Source organism: Podarcis muralis, chromosome 10 (assembly GCF_964188315.1).
Source record: "Podarcis muralis chromosome 10, rPodMur119.hap1.1, whole genome shotgun sequence".
NCBI lineage: Eukaryota > Metazoa > Chordata > Lepidosauria > Squamata > Lacertidae > Podarcis > Podarcis muralis.
In genome coordinates this window covers 8,586,222-8,601,799 of record NC_135664.1, presented here as the reverse complement: position 1 = coordinate 8,601,799, position 15,578 = coordinate 8,586,222, and the positions used below count along the sequence as shown (strand labels likewise).

At 43.2% G+C, this 15,578-nt stretch overlaps 1 protein-coding gene across 3 annotated transcripts in view; it reads left to right on the top strand.

Annotated features, from left to right (window-relative positions):
• The window catches only part of LAMB4 (laminin subunit beta 4), a 58,815-nt gene that overhangs the window by 25,954 nt on the left and 17,283 nt on the right, over positions 1-15,578 (top strand). For all 3 annotated transcript variants that reach the window (XM_077935790.1, XM_028745775.2, XM_028745776.2), the window contains 14 exons: positions 620-729; positions 1,395-1,474; positions 1,784-1,934; positions 3,591-3,722; positions 5,167-5,352; positions 5,869-5,990; positions 7,286-7,406; positions 7,807-7,984; positions 9,100-9,243; positions 9,676-9,907; positions 11,841-11,998; positions 12,762-12,986; positions 13,376-13,596; positions 14,415-14,511. In XM_077935790.1, the coding sequence (XP_077791916.1) occupies positions 620-729; positions 1,395-1,474; positions 1,784-1,934; positions 3,591-3,722; positions 5,167-5,352; positions 5,869-5,990; positions 7,286-7,406; positions 7,807-7,984; positions 9,100-9,243; positions 9,676-9,907; positions 11,841-11,998; positions 12,762-12,986; positions 13,376-13,596; positions 14,415-14,511 (2,157 nt within the window). The remainder of the gene's footprint in view (positions 1-619; positions 730-1,394; positions 1,475-1,783; positions 1,935-3,590; positions 3,723-5,166; positions 5,353-5,868; positions 5,991-7,285; positions 7,407-7,806; positions 7,985-9,099; positions 9,244-9,675; positions 9,908-11,840; positions 11,999-12,761; positions 12,987-13,375; positions 13,597-14,414; positions 14,512-15,578) is intronic.

The following is a 15,578-nucleotide window of genomic DNA, read 5'->3' as shown; positions in this document are numbered from 1 at the left end:
CTCTAAAGTTTGCTTGGTACTCCTCCCCTGCTCCTGCAGGAGAAACGCAAACTGCAAGCCCAAGTCAAGGCAATGTGAGAAGCCAGACTCTTGCTTGTTTCATTGTGGTGTAGCAGGAGCACCACATGAGCGCACTAGTATGCAGCTCGTTCGCATTGAACTATGGCTTGCTGCAAACTATGGTTTAACCAGGCCACAATCACTTCATTGGTTCAGTACTGCAACCAAGGGATTGTAGAACTTTTTTTTCCCTTAAAGCAAAAGCTGTATTATAAAACTCAGAGGAAATGAAGGGGGGAAAGGATCTTTTACATCCCCTAGCTGTGCATTTTACCCTAGCTGCCAATTGCAAAAGTGTCAGAAATACATAACAAATGGAAGTCCATTGTATTCCATGGCTTTTTCAAAACTATATATTGTTATGCACACCCGTTTCTTGAGTGGTAAGAGAGGTCAGGTGTCCTGCCAGCACATCCCTTGGGATTTGTGTCCCTGGAATGAAGGTTGCTGGAGGCAGAGAGTGTTTTCTGCCTTAGAAGGTTTATTTCTGCTGAGGGCTCGTCCCCGCTGCATGTGAAGGGAGCCTCACAGAGATGGCGATTCTTTTGTGTCCTTTCAGCCTGCAGCTGCAACCCTTCAGGAAGCTTGTCTTTCTCTACTTGCGACCCAGTGACTGGAGAGTGTCTGTGCCAGCGGTTTGCCACTGGGCAACATTGCGAGGAATGCCCTGTAGGTACCTGCGAGAGGTTCGGAGACAGATACTGCAGTATTCTGCGTTGACAAAAGTTCCCGTGGGCTTGTCTTTTAACTTTTGAAAAATCTCTTCTGCTGTGAAAGTGATGAAGCAAAGGTCAAAGTGGCAATCCGTGGTATTCAGCTGAGAATTCTTTGTCTTTTACAAATTGCTAAGGAAATGGGGATCAGAGTTAGTGTACTGCCATAGGGAGAACCCAAGAAACATGGCTTGCTGCTAGGTTACAGGCCCAGGAAAAGCCCATATGGGTTTTGCACATGCCACTTTTGGAGAGGGTGGGAGTCCGTTCTAGGACTGAAAGCAGGGAAATTCAACCCAACTCTTTACTTAGCCTGTTTCCATTTTTGAAGCAGGGTCCTCCCACCTGCACCCCTTTCCATGTTAATCTGTGCATACGCTCAATGTTCCTTAGCAGGTGTAGGGGACCTATGACTCTCCAGATATTGCTGGACTTCATTTTCCATCTTTCAGCCCTATTGGCCATACTGGCTGGAGCTTATGGAAGTTGGAGCCCGATGAAATCTGAAGGGCCACATGTTCTCCATCCCAGGAGAATGGAACAGAATCAAAAGGTTCAGTAAATAAAACGGTTTTTAATGTCAAATGGGGTTAACCGGTTTCCGTTTTTATTTTACTGCAGCAAGGATACTGGGGCCTTGGGAGCAATCTACACGGATGTTCCCCCTGTGGCTGTGACATTGGTGGTGCCCACAATAACTTGTAAGTCTATGAATTCCCATTTCAAATGCTTCATTTAACATCTAAGAAATGTTGCGCCACCAACTCCCACTGAAAGTGGTGCAGATTTTTGCCCTTCTTTCCTTTGCCATTAGAGTCATTGGAAATGGCAAGAGTGAATTTATGGATTGGATTCAAGCATCAGTGCAACAGGCTACTATATTGGGAGACTCCTCTGCTAATATAGGGCAATAATACAAACAAAGAAAGAATGGATGTATTGTGATGTATAGCATTTGTCCATGGTTGTGCAGTTTTTGTACTGTTTCGTCTTCCTCTCTTTTCTGCTAGGTGCGCACCTACTAACGGTCAGTGTGAGTGCCTTCCGAACATCGTGGGCCGTCAGTGTTCTGAGCCAGCTCCAGGCTACTTCTTCTTACCTTTGGACTATTATATATATGAAGCCGAAGACTCAATGCCACTCCCAGGATCTTCACCTTTGGTATTTTATTTGGTGTTACTTCCCATATTCATATTCATAGAGAACGCAGGTGGTGCTGTGGTCTAAACCACTGAGCCACTTGGGCTTGCCGATCAGAAGGTCAGTGGTTCAAACCCCCACGACAGGGTGAGCTCCTGTTGCTCGGTCCCTGGTCCTGCCAATCTAGCAGTTCAAAAGCACACCAGTGCAAGTAGATAAATAGGTACTGCTCCGGTGGGGAGGTAAACGGCGTTTCCGTGCGCTGCTCTGGTTTTGGTGTTCCGTTGCACCAGAAGCGACTTAGTCATGCTGGCCACATGACCCAGAAAAACTGTCTGTAGACAAGCGCCGGTTCCCTCGGCCTATAAAGCGAGATGAGCGCCCAACCTCAGAGTCGTCTGCGACTGCACTTAACTGTCAAGGGTCCTTTACCTTTCCCATATTCAAAGTGCAGTTGTGGTAATATAGATCAAAACTAAAGAGGGGAGTCAGAGCAGAAGCAGAAGTGAGAGGGGAAGAACGAAAGACGTCAATCGAATGGCAGTATATTTTAATTTATGTTATTTACAAGATTTACAGACGATGTTACCGCAAAAATCCGTCCATGTATGGGATGTAGTAAGATGTACTTTTAAGCACGGTTGTGTTTCTGTTAATTAGTTAGTTAGTTAGTTAGTCTCTTTATCTTGTCCAGGGCAACCCAAAGTGACTTACAACCAACCAAACAGACAGACAGACAGACAGAAAACCTCACACAAGACACATTAAAACCAAGGGAAAGGAAATACATTAGAAGCATCCTGCACGCTTCTAAATGATCATAGATAGGTAAAGACCTGGTTACAGAGGAGAGTTTTTCCCTGACGCCTAAATATAAATGATGTTGGTGCCATGTAAGCCTCCTTGAGGAAAGTGTTCCACAAATGGGGAGCCACTGCAGAAAAGGCCCTGTTCTCATGTTGCCACCCTCCAGACCTTTTGAGGGGGCACATGAATAAGGGCCTGAGAGGATGATCACAGGGTCAGTTCACATGGAGAGAGGAGGTCCTTGAGGTACTGCAGTCCTGACCATTAAGGCTTTATGGGTCAATACCAACTCTCTGAATTGGGCTTAGAAACTAATTGGCAGCCAGTGCAGTTGGCCAAGATTGGCGTTATATGCTCAAATTGTCTTGCCCTGGTGTGCAATCTGCATGCTGGAATCTGGCAGTGGACAGAAGGTAGATTTGGATCTACTGGTAAATCTCTGGGTGACTGGCAATAAATAGGCAAGTATTATTTCTTTTTTTTTACTCCCAATTGTTTAACAATAGAAACAGCACAATTATCCACCCAGCACCACTGCACTAAAGTTATAAAAGTTCATAGCTAATCAATAGTTGTGCCCACTTCTTAATTTTCTCTTTTTATTCCCTTCCTTAATTAACACGATTACGGTTTAAAAATTAGAAGTTTGATTTTATTGGATTTAGATCCCCACCCCAAGTTAAGCAGAGTTCTCTTTGTGGGTAGGTTAGTAGTACAGAGTTCCTTGACATGGAGAATAATATATGGTTTAGACTATTAATTATGCAGATTAATTACTTTCCTAGTTGTCCATTGTTTGGTTGTGTTTGTGTGTCAACTAAAAAACCAAAGAAAACCAGCATTTTGACACTTAAAACACCTGTTTATAAGGTTCAGCCCACAGCTTTACCATGGTGTGATGTCTATTTTCGGCAACAAGGTTATGATTTCAAAATTGAAAATGGAAAGATCGTATTGAACAGAAACAAGAAACGAGGCATAAGAAAAGCAGCCGTTGGACAGGTAACACGAATGTCTCATTAATTGGGTTGTAAGGGATTTCAAGGAAGGGGAACCCATCTCTTAAAAGTCTGGAGTAGGATCCTTGGAGAACTGTAATATATGTGCCTTATTTGAGTCACTTCGCCTTATCTGTAGCTTATGGCTTGTGCGAAACAATGAGTAACCTCTTAGGTTATTGGTGAGAGGATTTGAGAATCTACTGGCGCTTGGTTTGTATGTATAAAGTTCCGCATTCAATCCCTGGATCTCTGGTAGGAGGACTAGGAGCCTGTAGATCTTTCAGTATTGTGAGTCAAGATTGACATTTTTTGATTAGATGGACCATTGGTCTGATTTGTGTACATAATTTTCTCATATTTTGCAGTCTTCATGAATGGGACATTCCTGTAATCCATTCCAATCCTATGCAATTATTCCCCCTCCCCACCAAGAAAGGCTTCAGAATGCTGTTAACATTTCCAAAAGACATAAGATATCTCAAAGAAATATAATTAATGTGGTCATAATGCACTGACATGCTGGCTTGAAATACTAAAACATCAAGGGTGTAAAATAAAATTTAAAAAACTACTTATGTTCTGCATAGTTCACACATATTCCTGATTATGTGTAGTCTGCTGAGATATAAGGAATATTGCTGATAACCTGGATGGAGATAGTAGCCAGGTTTCTGCAACACTCAATGAGTACAGTCGTACCTTGTATCCCAAACACCTTGGTACTCGGACGTTTTGGCTCCCGAACGCTGCAAACCCGGAAGTGAGTGTTCCAGTTTGCAAACATCCTTTGGAACCCGAACATCCGCCAGGGCTGCTGCGGCTTCCAATTGGCTGCAAGAACTTCCTGCAGCCAATCAGAAGCTGTGCCTTGGTTTCTGAACATTTTGAAAGTCGAATGGACTTCTGGAACGGATTCCATTCGACTTCCAAGGTACGAGTGTATTTGTGAATGTTATATAGCACTAACTTAACTGTTAGATGCTGGAGTTTTTTTTAATGAGTGGTATTTATTTGTGGCTGGATCTACATTGATCTTCTAGAACGTTATATTTAATAATGCTTAAAACATGTAATGCAGTTTCTCAATGGTGGTGGCTTACTGCTCTGCAACGCCCTCTGGTGTCACATTTTAATAACATATTTTTAACGTTATAAACTAAGAGTGTAGATCTGCCCTGATTGTAAGTAAGAAGGCCCTAGTGCCCTAACTTCAATTATTCATACTGCTGTTGAACTTGAAGCTGGCCTAACCCATCTTCCCTTTTCACAAAGGACTTATGGGACTGGCAGGGACCTTCTACTCAAGAGTAGGTTTTGAAGAGGGGAAATGCAAGAGTTCATGGCTACCCTGGCTAAGGGTGTGTGTTGCTCTACACCTAGCAAGACAGGATTCATTTTGTTTCCTGAATAAATGTGATATTTAAAACGCAAATCTATCCTTTCAGGATTCAATTCTGTTTGGCAGGAACCCTGCTCTGGATGTTGTTATTAGAGAGTCGGTTCCTGGAAAACCTGTGACATGGTCAGGGCCGGGTTTTGCACGAGTTCGGAATGGAGCGGGGTTAAGATTCACCGTCAACAACATCCCTTTCCTGATGGATTTTAATATCATCATTCGCTATGAGCCAGAGGTAATTCTTACACTTTTTCCACGGCGGTTTCAACTCGTGTTCAAATCCTCAAAAAAAGAGCAAAGACTTTAAAGTAAAGCAAAATATGGACCATATTAAAATTGTGTATGTGGAATATATTGAACAAAACCACACAAAATTTATCCTGATCTTCAGATTTATCTTTGTCATGTTAATAGTCACCACTACATGCCTTTCCCTCATTAGTTTTGTGGTGCGAACATTTCTCAGCGTATGAAAATCGTAGAACTGTAGATGCAGACACTGCATAATGCCCAAATCTTAGGATCTGCGTTTGTATGGATGCCGTATATGTGTATTGCAGAAGGGGATTGTCACCGACTATTTATAAGTGTAAATTTCTGGTGGAGCAAGAGCATTTATGCAACTCTTGTTGGATTTCCTTGTTCCCTGGTCAATTAAACTCACGATGTTCTTGTTTATAGGCACGGAAAGAATCAAGCATGTTTCAACTTTGTTTGAAAACCAACTTATTTTTTCTTCCCAAACACATAGACTTTAGAAGACTGGATAGCAAGCATTGCTGTAAAGACTTCAGGTTCTAGAGGAAGCGAACACTGCGGGAAAACAGCGGCCCTGCAAGAGCCACACTCACTTGCTCTACCATATACATCAAGGTTTGTAAATTGCGTGGACAGGCGGAGTCCCCCCAACCCCAGGCGACCTCCAAGCAGAATAATGACTCAAGACAACGTGCTATGGGATTAAAATTGGCCACAACTTTATTAAGTATCAGATGTAGGGAGACCTTGGCTCAGGCATTGGGCGTTTATCCTTCCTAGTCCCCAGCCGGGGATCTGGGAGACATCAGGGTTATCCAGAATGGGTGGGGATTGGGCTGGCTCTGGAGAACATACGTTCAAGCAGAGAGCCTCCCGTTTCACTGCCGTCGCAGTGGAGAGCAATGACAACCTCTCGGCGTATGGCCAATGCCTCCCCTCAAGACCCCTTTAATGGGATCACCCTGGGATCACCGCTGCAAGGGGGGCGTGGGTCGCCGCTTCACCCCCCCCCCCCATTTAGGAAGATAGATTAAAGGATTCCGCCCAAGGCCTGAAATCACCACCTGAGTCCACAAATCGCGGTCTCGCCGCCAAGACTACCAACACCTGAAAAGGCCATGCCTAATGTCACCTTGTCAACAAAGGTCTGTATAGTTAAAGCTATGGTTTTCCCAGTAGTGATGTATGGAAGTGAGAGCTGGACCATAAAGAAGGCTGATCGCCGAAGAATTGATGCTTTTGAATTATGGTGCTGGAGGAGACTCTTGAGAGTCCCATGGACTGCAAGAAGATCAAACCTATCCATTCTGAAGGAAATCAGCCCTGAGTGCTCCCTGGAAGGACAGATCGTGAAGCTGAGGCTCCAATACTTTGGCCACCTCATGAGAAGAGAAGACTCCCTGGAAAAGACCCTGGTGCTGGGAAAGATGGAGGGCACAAGGAGAAGGGGACGACAGAGGACGAGATGGCTGGACAGTGTTCTCGAAGCTACCAGCATGAGTTTGACCAAACTGTGGGAGGCAGTGGAAGACAGGAGTGCCTGGCGTGCTCTGGTCCAGGGGGTCACGAAGAGTCGGACATGACTAAACGACTAAACAACAACAAATGTCGAGTTCCTTCCTGTAGATTTGGATGCTGGGATGCTTCAAGATCCAGGGAGGCTGCGTGCGACCATGCAAACGGCATTTGATGTGGGGAGCGGTCATTATCTGTTTGTTTCTTCAAAGAAGATATATTGGGGGAGAAACCCAAGGAGAGGCTATCCTTTCCCCTTATGTCTTCCAACACTTGGTCATTTCTGTTCTGTTACTGTTCATGCACACGAATAGCTCCAGCAAATGAGCATCATAAAACCTTGGGGGAAAGAATGACAGAATTCTTTAATTTGTTTTGACTTTTCAATTAAACAGAATGGAGCTGCTACCTGCTGCTGCATGCTTCGAACCAGGAACAGAATATTTTGTAGATGTCTATTTTTCCAAGTCTTCCGCCTCTGATCCAGGGACCCGGTCATCCATATTGGTTGATTCAGTAAGTATCTGTGCTGCGTAGCAACTTTTCTTTTGTGTTTGATCACATTTTCTTGGGACGTTGGTTGGTTCATCCGTCTGTCTGCCCGTTCCCTTATTTATATCCTACCTGGCAGGTGGCCAGCAACCGCCATTACAGACATTAATCAATAAAACGGATAGGGCATCGCTGATTTTGGAAGCTGTGTGCCTTTAAGACAGTGGGGAGTGTAAGTGACTAAAGGAAGGCAGACTGGAAAAGGAAGGAGGAAGCAATTCAAGGTTGCTTAGGCCAATAATAACAACTCCAGTGTAAAAATATATTATTAATCCAATTCAACGGTTAAAAGGGACCCCCCTGCCCTGAACTATACTTCTCTATGCAGTTGTTTAAAACTTCTTTGCTTTTGTCAATTTTGAAGCTTGGACTTATTCCTAGAATCAGTTCAGTGGAAAACTTTTGCGACAAATCTGATTTAGAAGAGTACCAGCAGTATCACTGCATTGAAATAGCTTCAGAAATTGGACCGCATATCCTACCAGAAGCATGTGAAAAACTAATAGCAAGCCTGTCTGCCCGTATTCACAATGGAGCAGTTTGTAAGTATCAGTACCACTGGTCCTTCCTGCTTTTGCATGCTGCCAATATTTTCCAAGGAATAGCAAAAGTGAAAGTATCTTTTGTTCTGACTTCTTAAAATAAACTTAAAAATTTAAGAGACACTAAAACTGTTTTCCATGTGATTTAACTGTGAGCCATTGAAAGATGTTTGCAAATGGTACAAAATTTCAACAGCCTGTTTCTTGCTGGGTAGGATACCACAGTATGTAGCAGAGTTCTGTAATGTACTGGCTTTTGCTTTGACCATTTGCTGTTTCCTTTCACAAAGCATGAGGTTTGCAGTACAAAACAGTACAACACGATTGCAAAGGTTTGGCACCAGTTTGGAGGGAATCAGACAATCTTGGGTTTTGGAGGGATACCTGTGGCCTGTGGTCACTTAGGGGTTTACTTTTTGGGGGGGGGTTGTGCACGGTTTGTGATACAAAATGATTGCAAAACTTTGCCCCCAGTTTGGCGTGAATCGGACAATGTTGGGAGTTTGGGGGTTAACCTCGGTTTGAATTGCCCATTACTCAGTTTGGAGGGGACAGTGCAAAATGAGTACAAAACTTTGGCACCAGTTTGGAGGGGATCCCAAATTCTAGGGTTCATAGTTAATAAAGCTGGACTGAGAGGTGGAGGCAGTGTCACAGGCTGGTCTCCAAGGCTAGAGAGGCATCTTCCATGCCTGCCATCCATTAAGGTCACCAGGGGAAGCAGTGCTAAAGATGCCAACACCTTGCACAGTGAGATCAACATGGAAAAGAAGCCAGATCTTTACAGTAGCAGCTTCTGCCTTTGCTTCCCAATCTGATAAAGCTCAGCATTGGCTATCCCTACATGTTTACTGAAGCAAGCCAAAAGGGAAAGCAGCCCAAAGCATGTTTTTAAAAATACATTTTCAACTAATCTAAGATCAGAACAGTCTTGGTTGGCTTTCCGGCTTTCCTGCTATTTTTTATTTTTTTTAAATATTCAGGTTTTGTTGTCGGTATTTTACCTTTTGATTTACTACCCTGAAGAAGAGGAGAATGCAAATAATTTAAATTAATAAATGCAGAGTTTGGTTGCAATCATCTGTTTGTATGAGAAAGCATGTTTCTGTTAAAAGCCTGCAGGTGCCATCCACAAGGGTCAATGAACTCTAACTGCGAGAAACTTGGAGGTCAATGTCAATGCAAACCGAATGTCATGGGGCGCTGTTGTGATAAATGCTCAGCCGGAAGCCATAGTTTCGGCTCTCAAGGTTGTCTTTGTAAGTACCGATTGCCACTTGCTTTCAGTTGTGGTTTGTTTGTTTGTTTGTTTGTTTGTTTTGTGCTTTTAAAATTTTAAGGTATTTCCTTTTTAAAAAACAACCATGTTTAAGTCATGTGGGCAGACTTTTGTTTTCCTTGAACCTGGGGAACCCAAACTGAAATCTCCTGATGAATGTGAACACTCTGGGTGGTCTTAGGCAAGTCATTATTTCACGTCAAACATTCCTCATCTGTAAAATGGGGATAAGGCTGACTGGTCTCCCATTGCCCTTTATGAGAATAGGTATGGACTGTTGATCATATGGTCAGCAAAGAGCAAGAGACATCTGTCTATACAGAGATCTTGGTCATGTCACATTGAGGGCTTTATATTAAGATAACGCAAGAATTTGTCATTTAAGTATCATCTCTGCTTCTTTTCCATCAAGCATGTGACTGCCATCCTCAAGGATCCGTGAGTGCTCTGTGTGACCAGGTGACAGGGCAGTGTTCATGCCGGCCAGAAACAGATGGCCGACGGTGCAGTCAATGCCTGGCTGGGTATTTTGGATTTCCCCATTGTCGGCCTTGCCCTTGCAATGGCTTTGCGGAACTGTGTGACGCTCAGACTGGAGCATGCTTGGACTGCAGAGGGTTTACAGCTGGAGCCAACTGTGAAAGGTATGGGTGGGTGGACACTGAGAAGATGCAAATTTAATGCACATCTTTAAGTGGCAGGGATAGAAAATAGCAGAGATGGGGGTTTCGGTTGGGGGGCAAATAATTTTTATGGGTGGACTTGATGGCCATAGGGGTACAGGCCAACTTCACATCCCCCACGATGGCTTTTGTGCTGCCGTTGTGCATGCACACATTTATTTTTTATGTGTAAATGCACACACACATTTTTATTTATTTATTGAATTTATATACTGCCTTTTCCGAGAGGTCTCAGGGCATTTCACAGAACAAGATCAACATATAAAACCACAATATGTATAATCAAAATAAAAACAACAACCTAATAATAACCCCCCCCAAAAGAGCCACGTTTTAAAAGGTCATAGGATTTCAGTCAGATCAACCAAAGGCCTGGTTAAAAAGGAACGTTTTTGCCTGGTGCCTAAAGGTGTCTAATGAAGGCGCCAGGCAAAATTCCCTGGGGAGAGCATTCCACAGACGGGGAGCCACTGCAGAGAAGGCCCTGTTCTCATGTTGCCATCCTCAGGACCTCTTAAGGTGGAGGCACACGAAGAAGGGCCTCAGAAGATGATCTCAGGTGAGTTCATATGGAAAGAGGCGGTCCTTGGGGTATTGCGGTCCTGAGCCATTTAGGGCTTTATAGTTCAAAACCAGCAATTTGAATTGGGCCCAGAAACTAATTGGTAGCCAGTGCAGTTGGACCAGGATCGGTGTAATATGCTCAAACCGTCTTGCTCCAGTGAGCAACCTGGCCGCTGAATTCTGCACCAGCTGAAGTTTCTGAACCATCTTCAGAGGCAGCCCTACGTATAACACATTGCAGTAATCTAACCTTGAGGTTCCCAGAGCATAGACAACAGTAGTTAGACTATCCCTGCCCAGATAGGGGCGTAGCTGAGCCACATGCTCACACATAGGCAGTGGGTCCACTCCATCAGTTACGTCAGTGATGCCACAGCCACAAAACAAGGAAAGGCGAACCGTTGCTGGGGTTTTTTATGGAATAGAAATCCTGTATGCTACTTTCAGGTTCAGAGGCCGTATGAATCAAATACAAGAGAGGGCTGGTTGCAATCTTACCAGACGGTTGGCCACTCTGAGAAAAGAAAGCTAGGCTGGGTGTGCCCTTCGGCAAAATCCAAAAGAGCTCTCTCTTCTTATGTTCTTGCCTTCTTCTGATGCCATTTTGAAATAGGTTCATAAAAACGCAACAACAACAACAACAACAACAACAACAACAATAATAATAATAATAATAATAATTTTTTATTTATACCCCGCCCTCCCCAGCCAAGGCCGGGCTCAGAGCGGCTTACAAGCAATAATAAAAACAAGAAGAATGATTACAACTTAAAAACAAAAATAAAATACAACATTAAAATAATGGAACATTAAAATATTAAAATGTAGCCTCATTGCAGGAGGAGAAGGAAAAGAAAAAAGAAAGAGAGGGAGGGAATCAAATTGGCTCCAAGCCAAAGGCCAGGCGGAACAACTCTGTCTTACAGGACCTGCGGAAAGAAATCAGATCCTGCAGGGCCCTGGTCTCATGAGGCAGAGCGTTCCACCAGACCAGAGCCAGAGTTGAAAAGGCCCTGGCTCTGGTTGAAGCCAATCTAACTTCCTTAGGGCCCAGGACCTCTAGGGTGTTGCTATTTATGGACCTTGAGGCTCTCCGTGGGCGTGCCAATGGGCCATGTAGTCCAGCAATCCTGTTTTCACCGTGGGCAACCAGATGCCAATGGGAAATCCGTACGCAGGATTCGAGCGCAAGGGAACTCTCCCATCCTGTGGTTTCCAGCAACTGGTATTCAGAAGCATTACTGCCTCAAACCTTGGAAGAAGATTATAGCCATGATGGCGAGGAGCCTTCAATAGCCTTATTCTCCATATTCACTGTTCTTTTTGGCAGATGTGTAGATGGTTATTATGGAAACCCTCTCAAAGGAGAGCCGTGTCGTCCATGCATGTGCCCAGACGCTCCAACAAGCAGTAGGTACTTTGCCCATTCCTGTTACCAAGATCCTTGGACTTCGCTATTAGTCTGCAACTGTCTTGTGGGCTATTCAGGTAGGAACCATGACATCTTCTATGAGTTTCACAATTTCTGTTTTATGTTGTCAGAGACGGAGGAAAATCACAATCCATTCTAACTTTGGCTATTTGTCTGTATCCCTTTTTTTAAAAAAAAAGTTTGCATTGTGGGATATAGGGTAGGAGGATATGGTTTGGCCCAAACTCCCAAAATATAGGCCAGATTGGGAGGCCTGGTGGACCACAGGCTAAAGGTTCCCAAGTACTGATGGAGGAACTAATATTCAGTGAAGTTTCTAGGTTTGGGGGCAGTGACATTTAAGACTGCAGTCCTATACAACTCTTGCTGAACTCACTTCTGACTTCAGCATAGGAATGCACGGTTAAGTTCCTTCCAAGTATGGTAGTGGAGAAACCATTTTTAAAAGTTTGAGAAACACTAGCACAAGTATTTCCAAATATTTATTATTTGTGTGTGTTTGTTTCATTTTAACAAAATTTAATATACCACTCAATTGTTAAAAAAAAAACCCTCTAAAAATTTACAACAATATAAAAGAAAATATTGGGGTTTTTTAAATTCGAAAGATGATTGAAATCAACAGTAACTAAACAATAAAACACATGTAACTTCTATATGTCTGGATAGAACTAACTTATATTTATTTATCTATTTAACTCTTAACAATTAGGGTTCTTTATAATTATATTATGGAATCTGCTGGTGTAATGTTATTTCTGGAAAGGTGAGCCGTGTCTGACTGTCACCAGCAATTGTGTGTGAATTTTGGTTTGTTAGGTGATCGGTGTGATGAATGCCCCGGTGGGTTCTACAGGAATCCAAATGCAGTAGCCAGCCAGTGTCTTCCGTGCTCCTGTAATAATAACATTGATGTGGCAGATCCAGACTCCTGCAACAAGGACACTGGCGAGTGTTTGAAATGCTTGCACAACACCCATGGACCAAGCTGCGAGTTCTGTAAACCAGGTTACTTTGGATCAGCACTCCTTCGAAACTGTAGAAGTAAGCAAACAACTTTTATAGATTACAATCAAGGACTGAGCACATAAAGGAAAATAAAATTGGTGTGGCTAGAATGAATTATGCACGTCAATGAAATCATCATGGATTCTCCTTAGTAGCATGATTTATTCTGGCTACAGTATTATTGCATAAGGTGGAATGTTTGGGAGTAGAGCAATTGATGGCAAGATGAAAGAAGGTTACACAGTTGGCTAAAGGTGTTCTAGGACCAATGCTGATATGGAGAGTCAAAAGGCATGTACAGAGAATTCAGTTTTGAAAATAACGTAATTTTGATGTTTACAATGTAAGGTAACTTAAATTCCTGGTAGAACATTCATATTTTTTTATAAAGGGAATATTTCCATAACTAACTGTTCTCTTTACAGAATGTAACTGCAATCCTTTGGGTGTGGACCCAGTGAAATGCCCATCTGGAAATGGCTTTTGCATGTGTGATCAGATGACGGGAATATGCCCTTGCCTGCCTCATGTGGTAGGCGCCAAGTGTGATCAGTGTGCTGCTGGCTACTGGAACATGATCCAGGGAACCGGATGTCGCATCTGTGACTGCAATCCAAGACATTCCCAGAACAACTTATGTGATCAGGCAAGGCTATTGAGCTGAGTCTCCATTTATAAATTATAATGTCGCTAAATTTTAATGCCTGTCTTAAGGAGTTCCTCTTACCCGCTGTTTCTCAAACAGTGGGCCAGGATAAGGGTTACCAGACATCCCCGTTTCCCAGGGACAGTCCCTGGATTTGCGAATAAGTCCCTGGACAAATTCCAACCCCAGAATGTCCCCGGATTTCATCTAATGTCCCCGGGAAATGCAGCAGCGGCAGTCTCAGCAGCCCAGAGCAGTTGGCTCTGGTTGGCTTCAGGAACTGCTCGGAAGTCGCCCTATGGTGGTGGTGCAGGGGCTCAAAGATGCAGTTTCTGGGCTGCCTCCACCTTCCCTGACCCCAGCAACTAAGCTGTGAAGGGAGGCTTCATGCCGCCTATCGGAGCAGCCTCCCAACTCCTACTTGCGTGCAAGCAGGAGAGGGGCAGGGATATCTCAGGTAGGCAACACTAACATCTCACATCATATGTAACTGATATATGGGAAAGACTTTGCAACCTGAGAAAAGAGACAATGCACATACTTTTGTAAACAAAGAAAATCTTTATTTATTTTTTTAAAAAACCCTGCCCTTTAAGGCAGTAATGTGAAAACACACATATTCTGAAAAGAAACTAACTATGGAAATGCAAAAATAAGAGCAGGTTTTTAGGTTTTTTTCAGAGCTAGAGATCAGAAAAACCCCCTGAAAAGAAGTGCTTACATACATATGAGTTGGCAGTTTAAGTAGCATGGGGGGAAATTGCAAAGAAGGCAGGGAGTCCATTAAGCCCGTTTCTCACTGTAGACTCTTTTTGCAGCTCACAGGTCAATGTCTGTGTAAAGTGGGCTATACTGGAAGACGTTGCGACGCATGCGATGAAAATTATTTTGGTGATTCTCAAATCCATTGTTTCTGTAAGTACTGTAGTAGTATGTAGCAGAAATCCTAACATTCTTTTAATTGAAAACAGAATATTTCTACCCCTCAGATTTGAACAATCATTGCATTGTTTTAGATGTTTATGGATGTCTTTATTTTATTTTTAATTGTATTATTTAGTTGTTTTGATTTTGCCTCCTTGGGCTCCTTTGGGAGGAAGTGCGCGATATAAATTATCATTATTATTAATGTTTAGCAACTCTTTTGGGGGGCAAGCGAATGAGTGGATTGTAATGCAAGCTGCAAATGAAATTGATTACAGTGGTACCTCTGGTTATGTACTTAATTCATTCCGGAGGTCCGTTCTTAACCTGAAACTGTTCTTAACCTGAAGCACCACTTTAGCTAATGGGGCCTCCTGCTGCTGCTGCGCCACCGCTACATGATTTCTGTTCAAATCCTGAAGTAAAGTTCTTAACCCGAGGTACTATTTCTGGGTTAGCGGAGTCTGTAACCTGAAGCGTATGTAACCCAAGGTACCACTGTATCTCAATTCCTTCCAGTCTTGCTTCCACATAGGGAATGGTCTCAGGGAACCTTTAGACTGGAGTACTGTAATGCACTCCAGAAGGGACTGTCCATGAAAATCATCCAGAAATGACAACCAGTACAACATGCTCACACATGCTATGTATTTTTATTCCATCATGCTAGTTTTGTGTGATCTGTACTGGTGGACCTTTAAGCCCTTAAACAGCTTGGGACCTGGGTACATTAAGGACTTCTTTCTTTTGTATACTTCTCTAACATACAACTTATACATTTCAATTGTGGGTATTTATTTTAAGGTCTAGATGAAATTGTTTTATTGTGTATTTTAATTATGCATATTTACCTTGGATCCTGAATGCCTTGGTACTCGGACGGTTTGGCTCCTGAACACCGCAAACCCGGAAGTGAGTGTTCCATTTTGTGAACTTTATTTGGAACCCAAACATCCGACGGGGCTTCTGATTGGCTGCAGGAGCTTCCTGCAGCCAATCAGAAGCCACACCTTGGTTTCCAAACATTTTGGAAGTCGAACAGACTTCCGGAACGGATT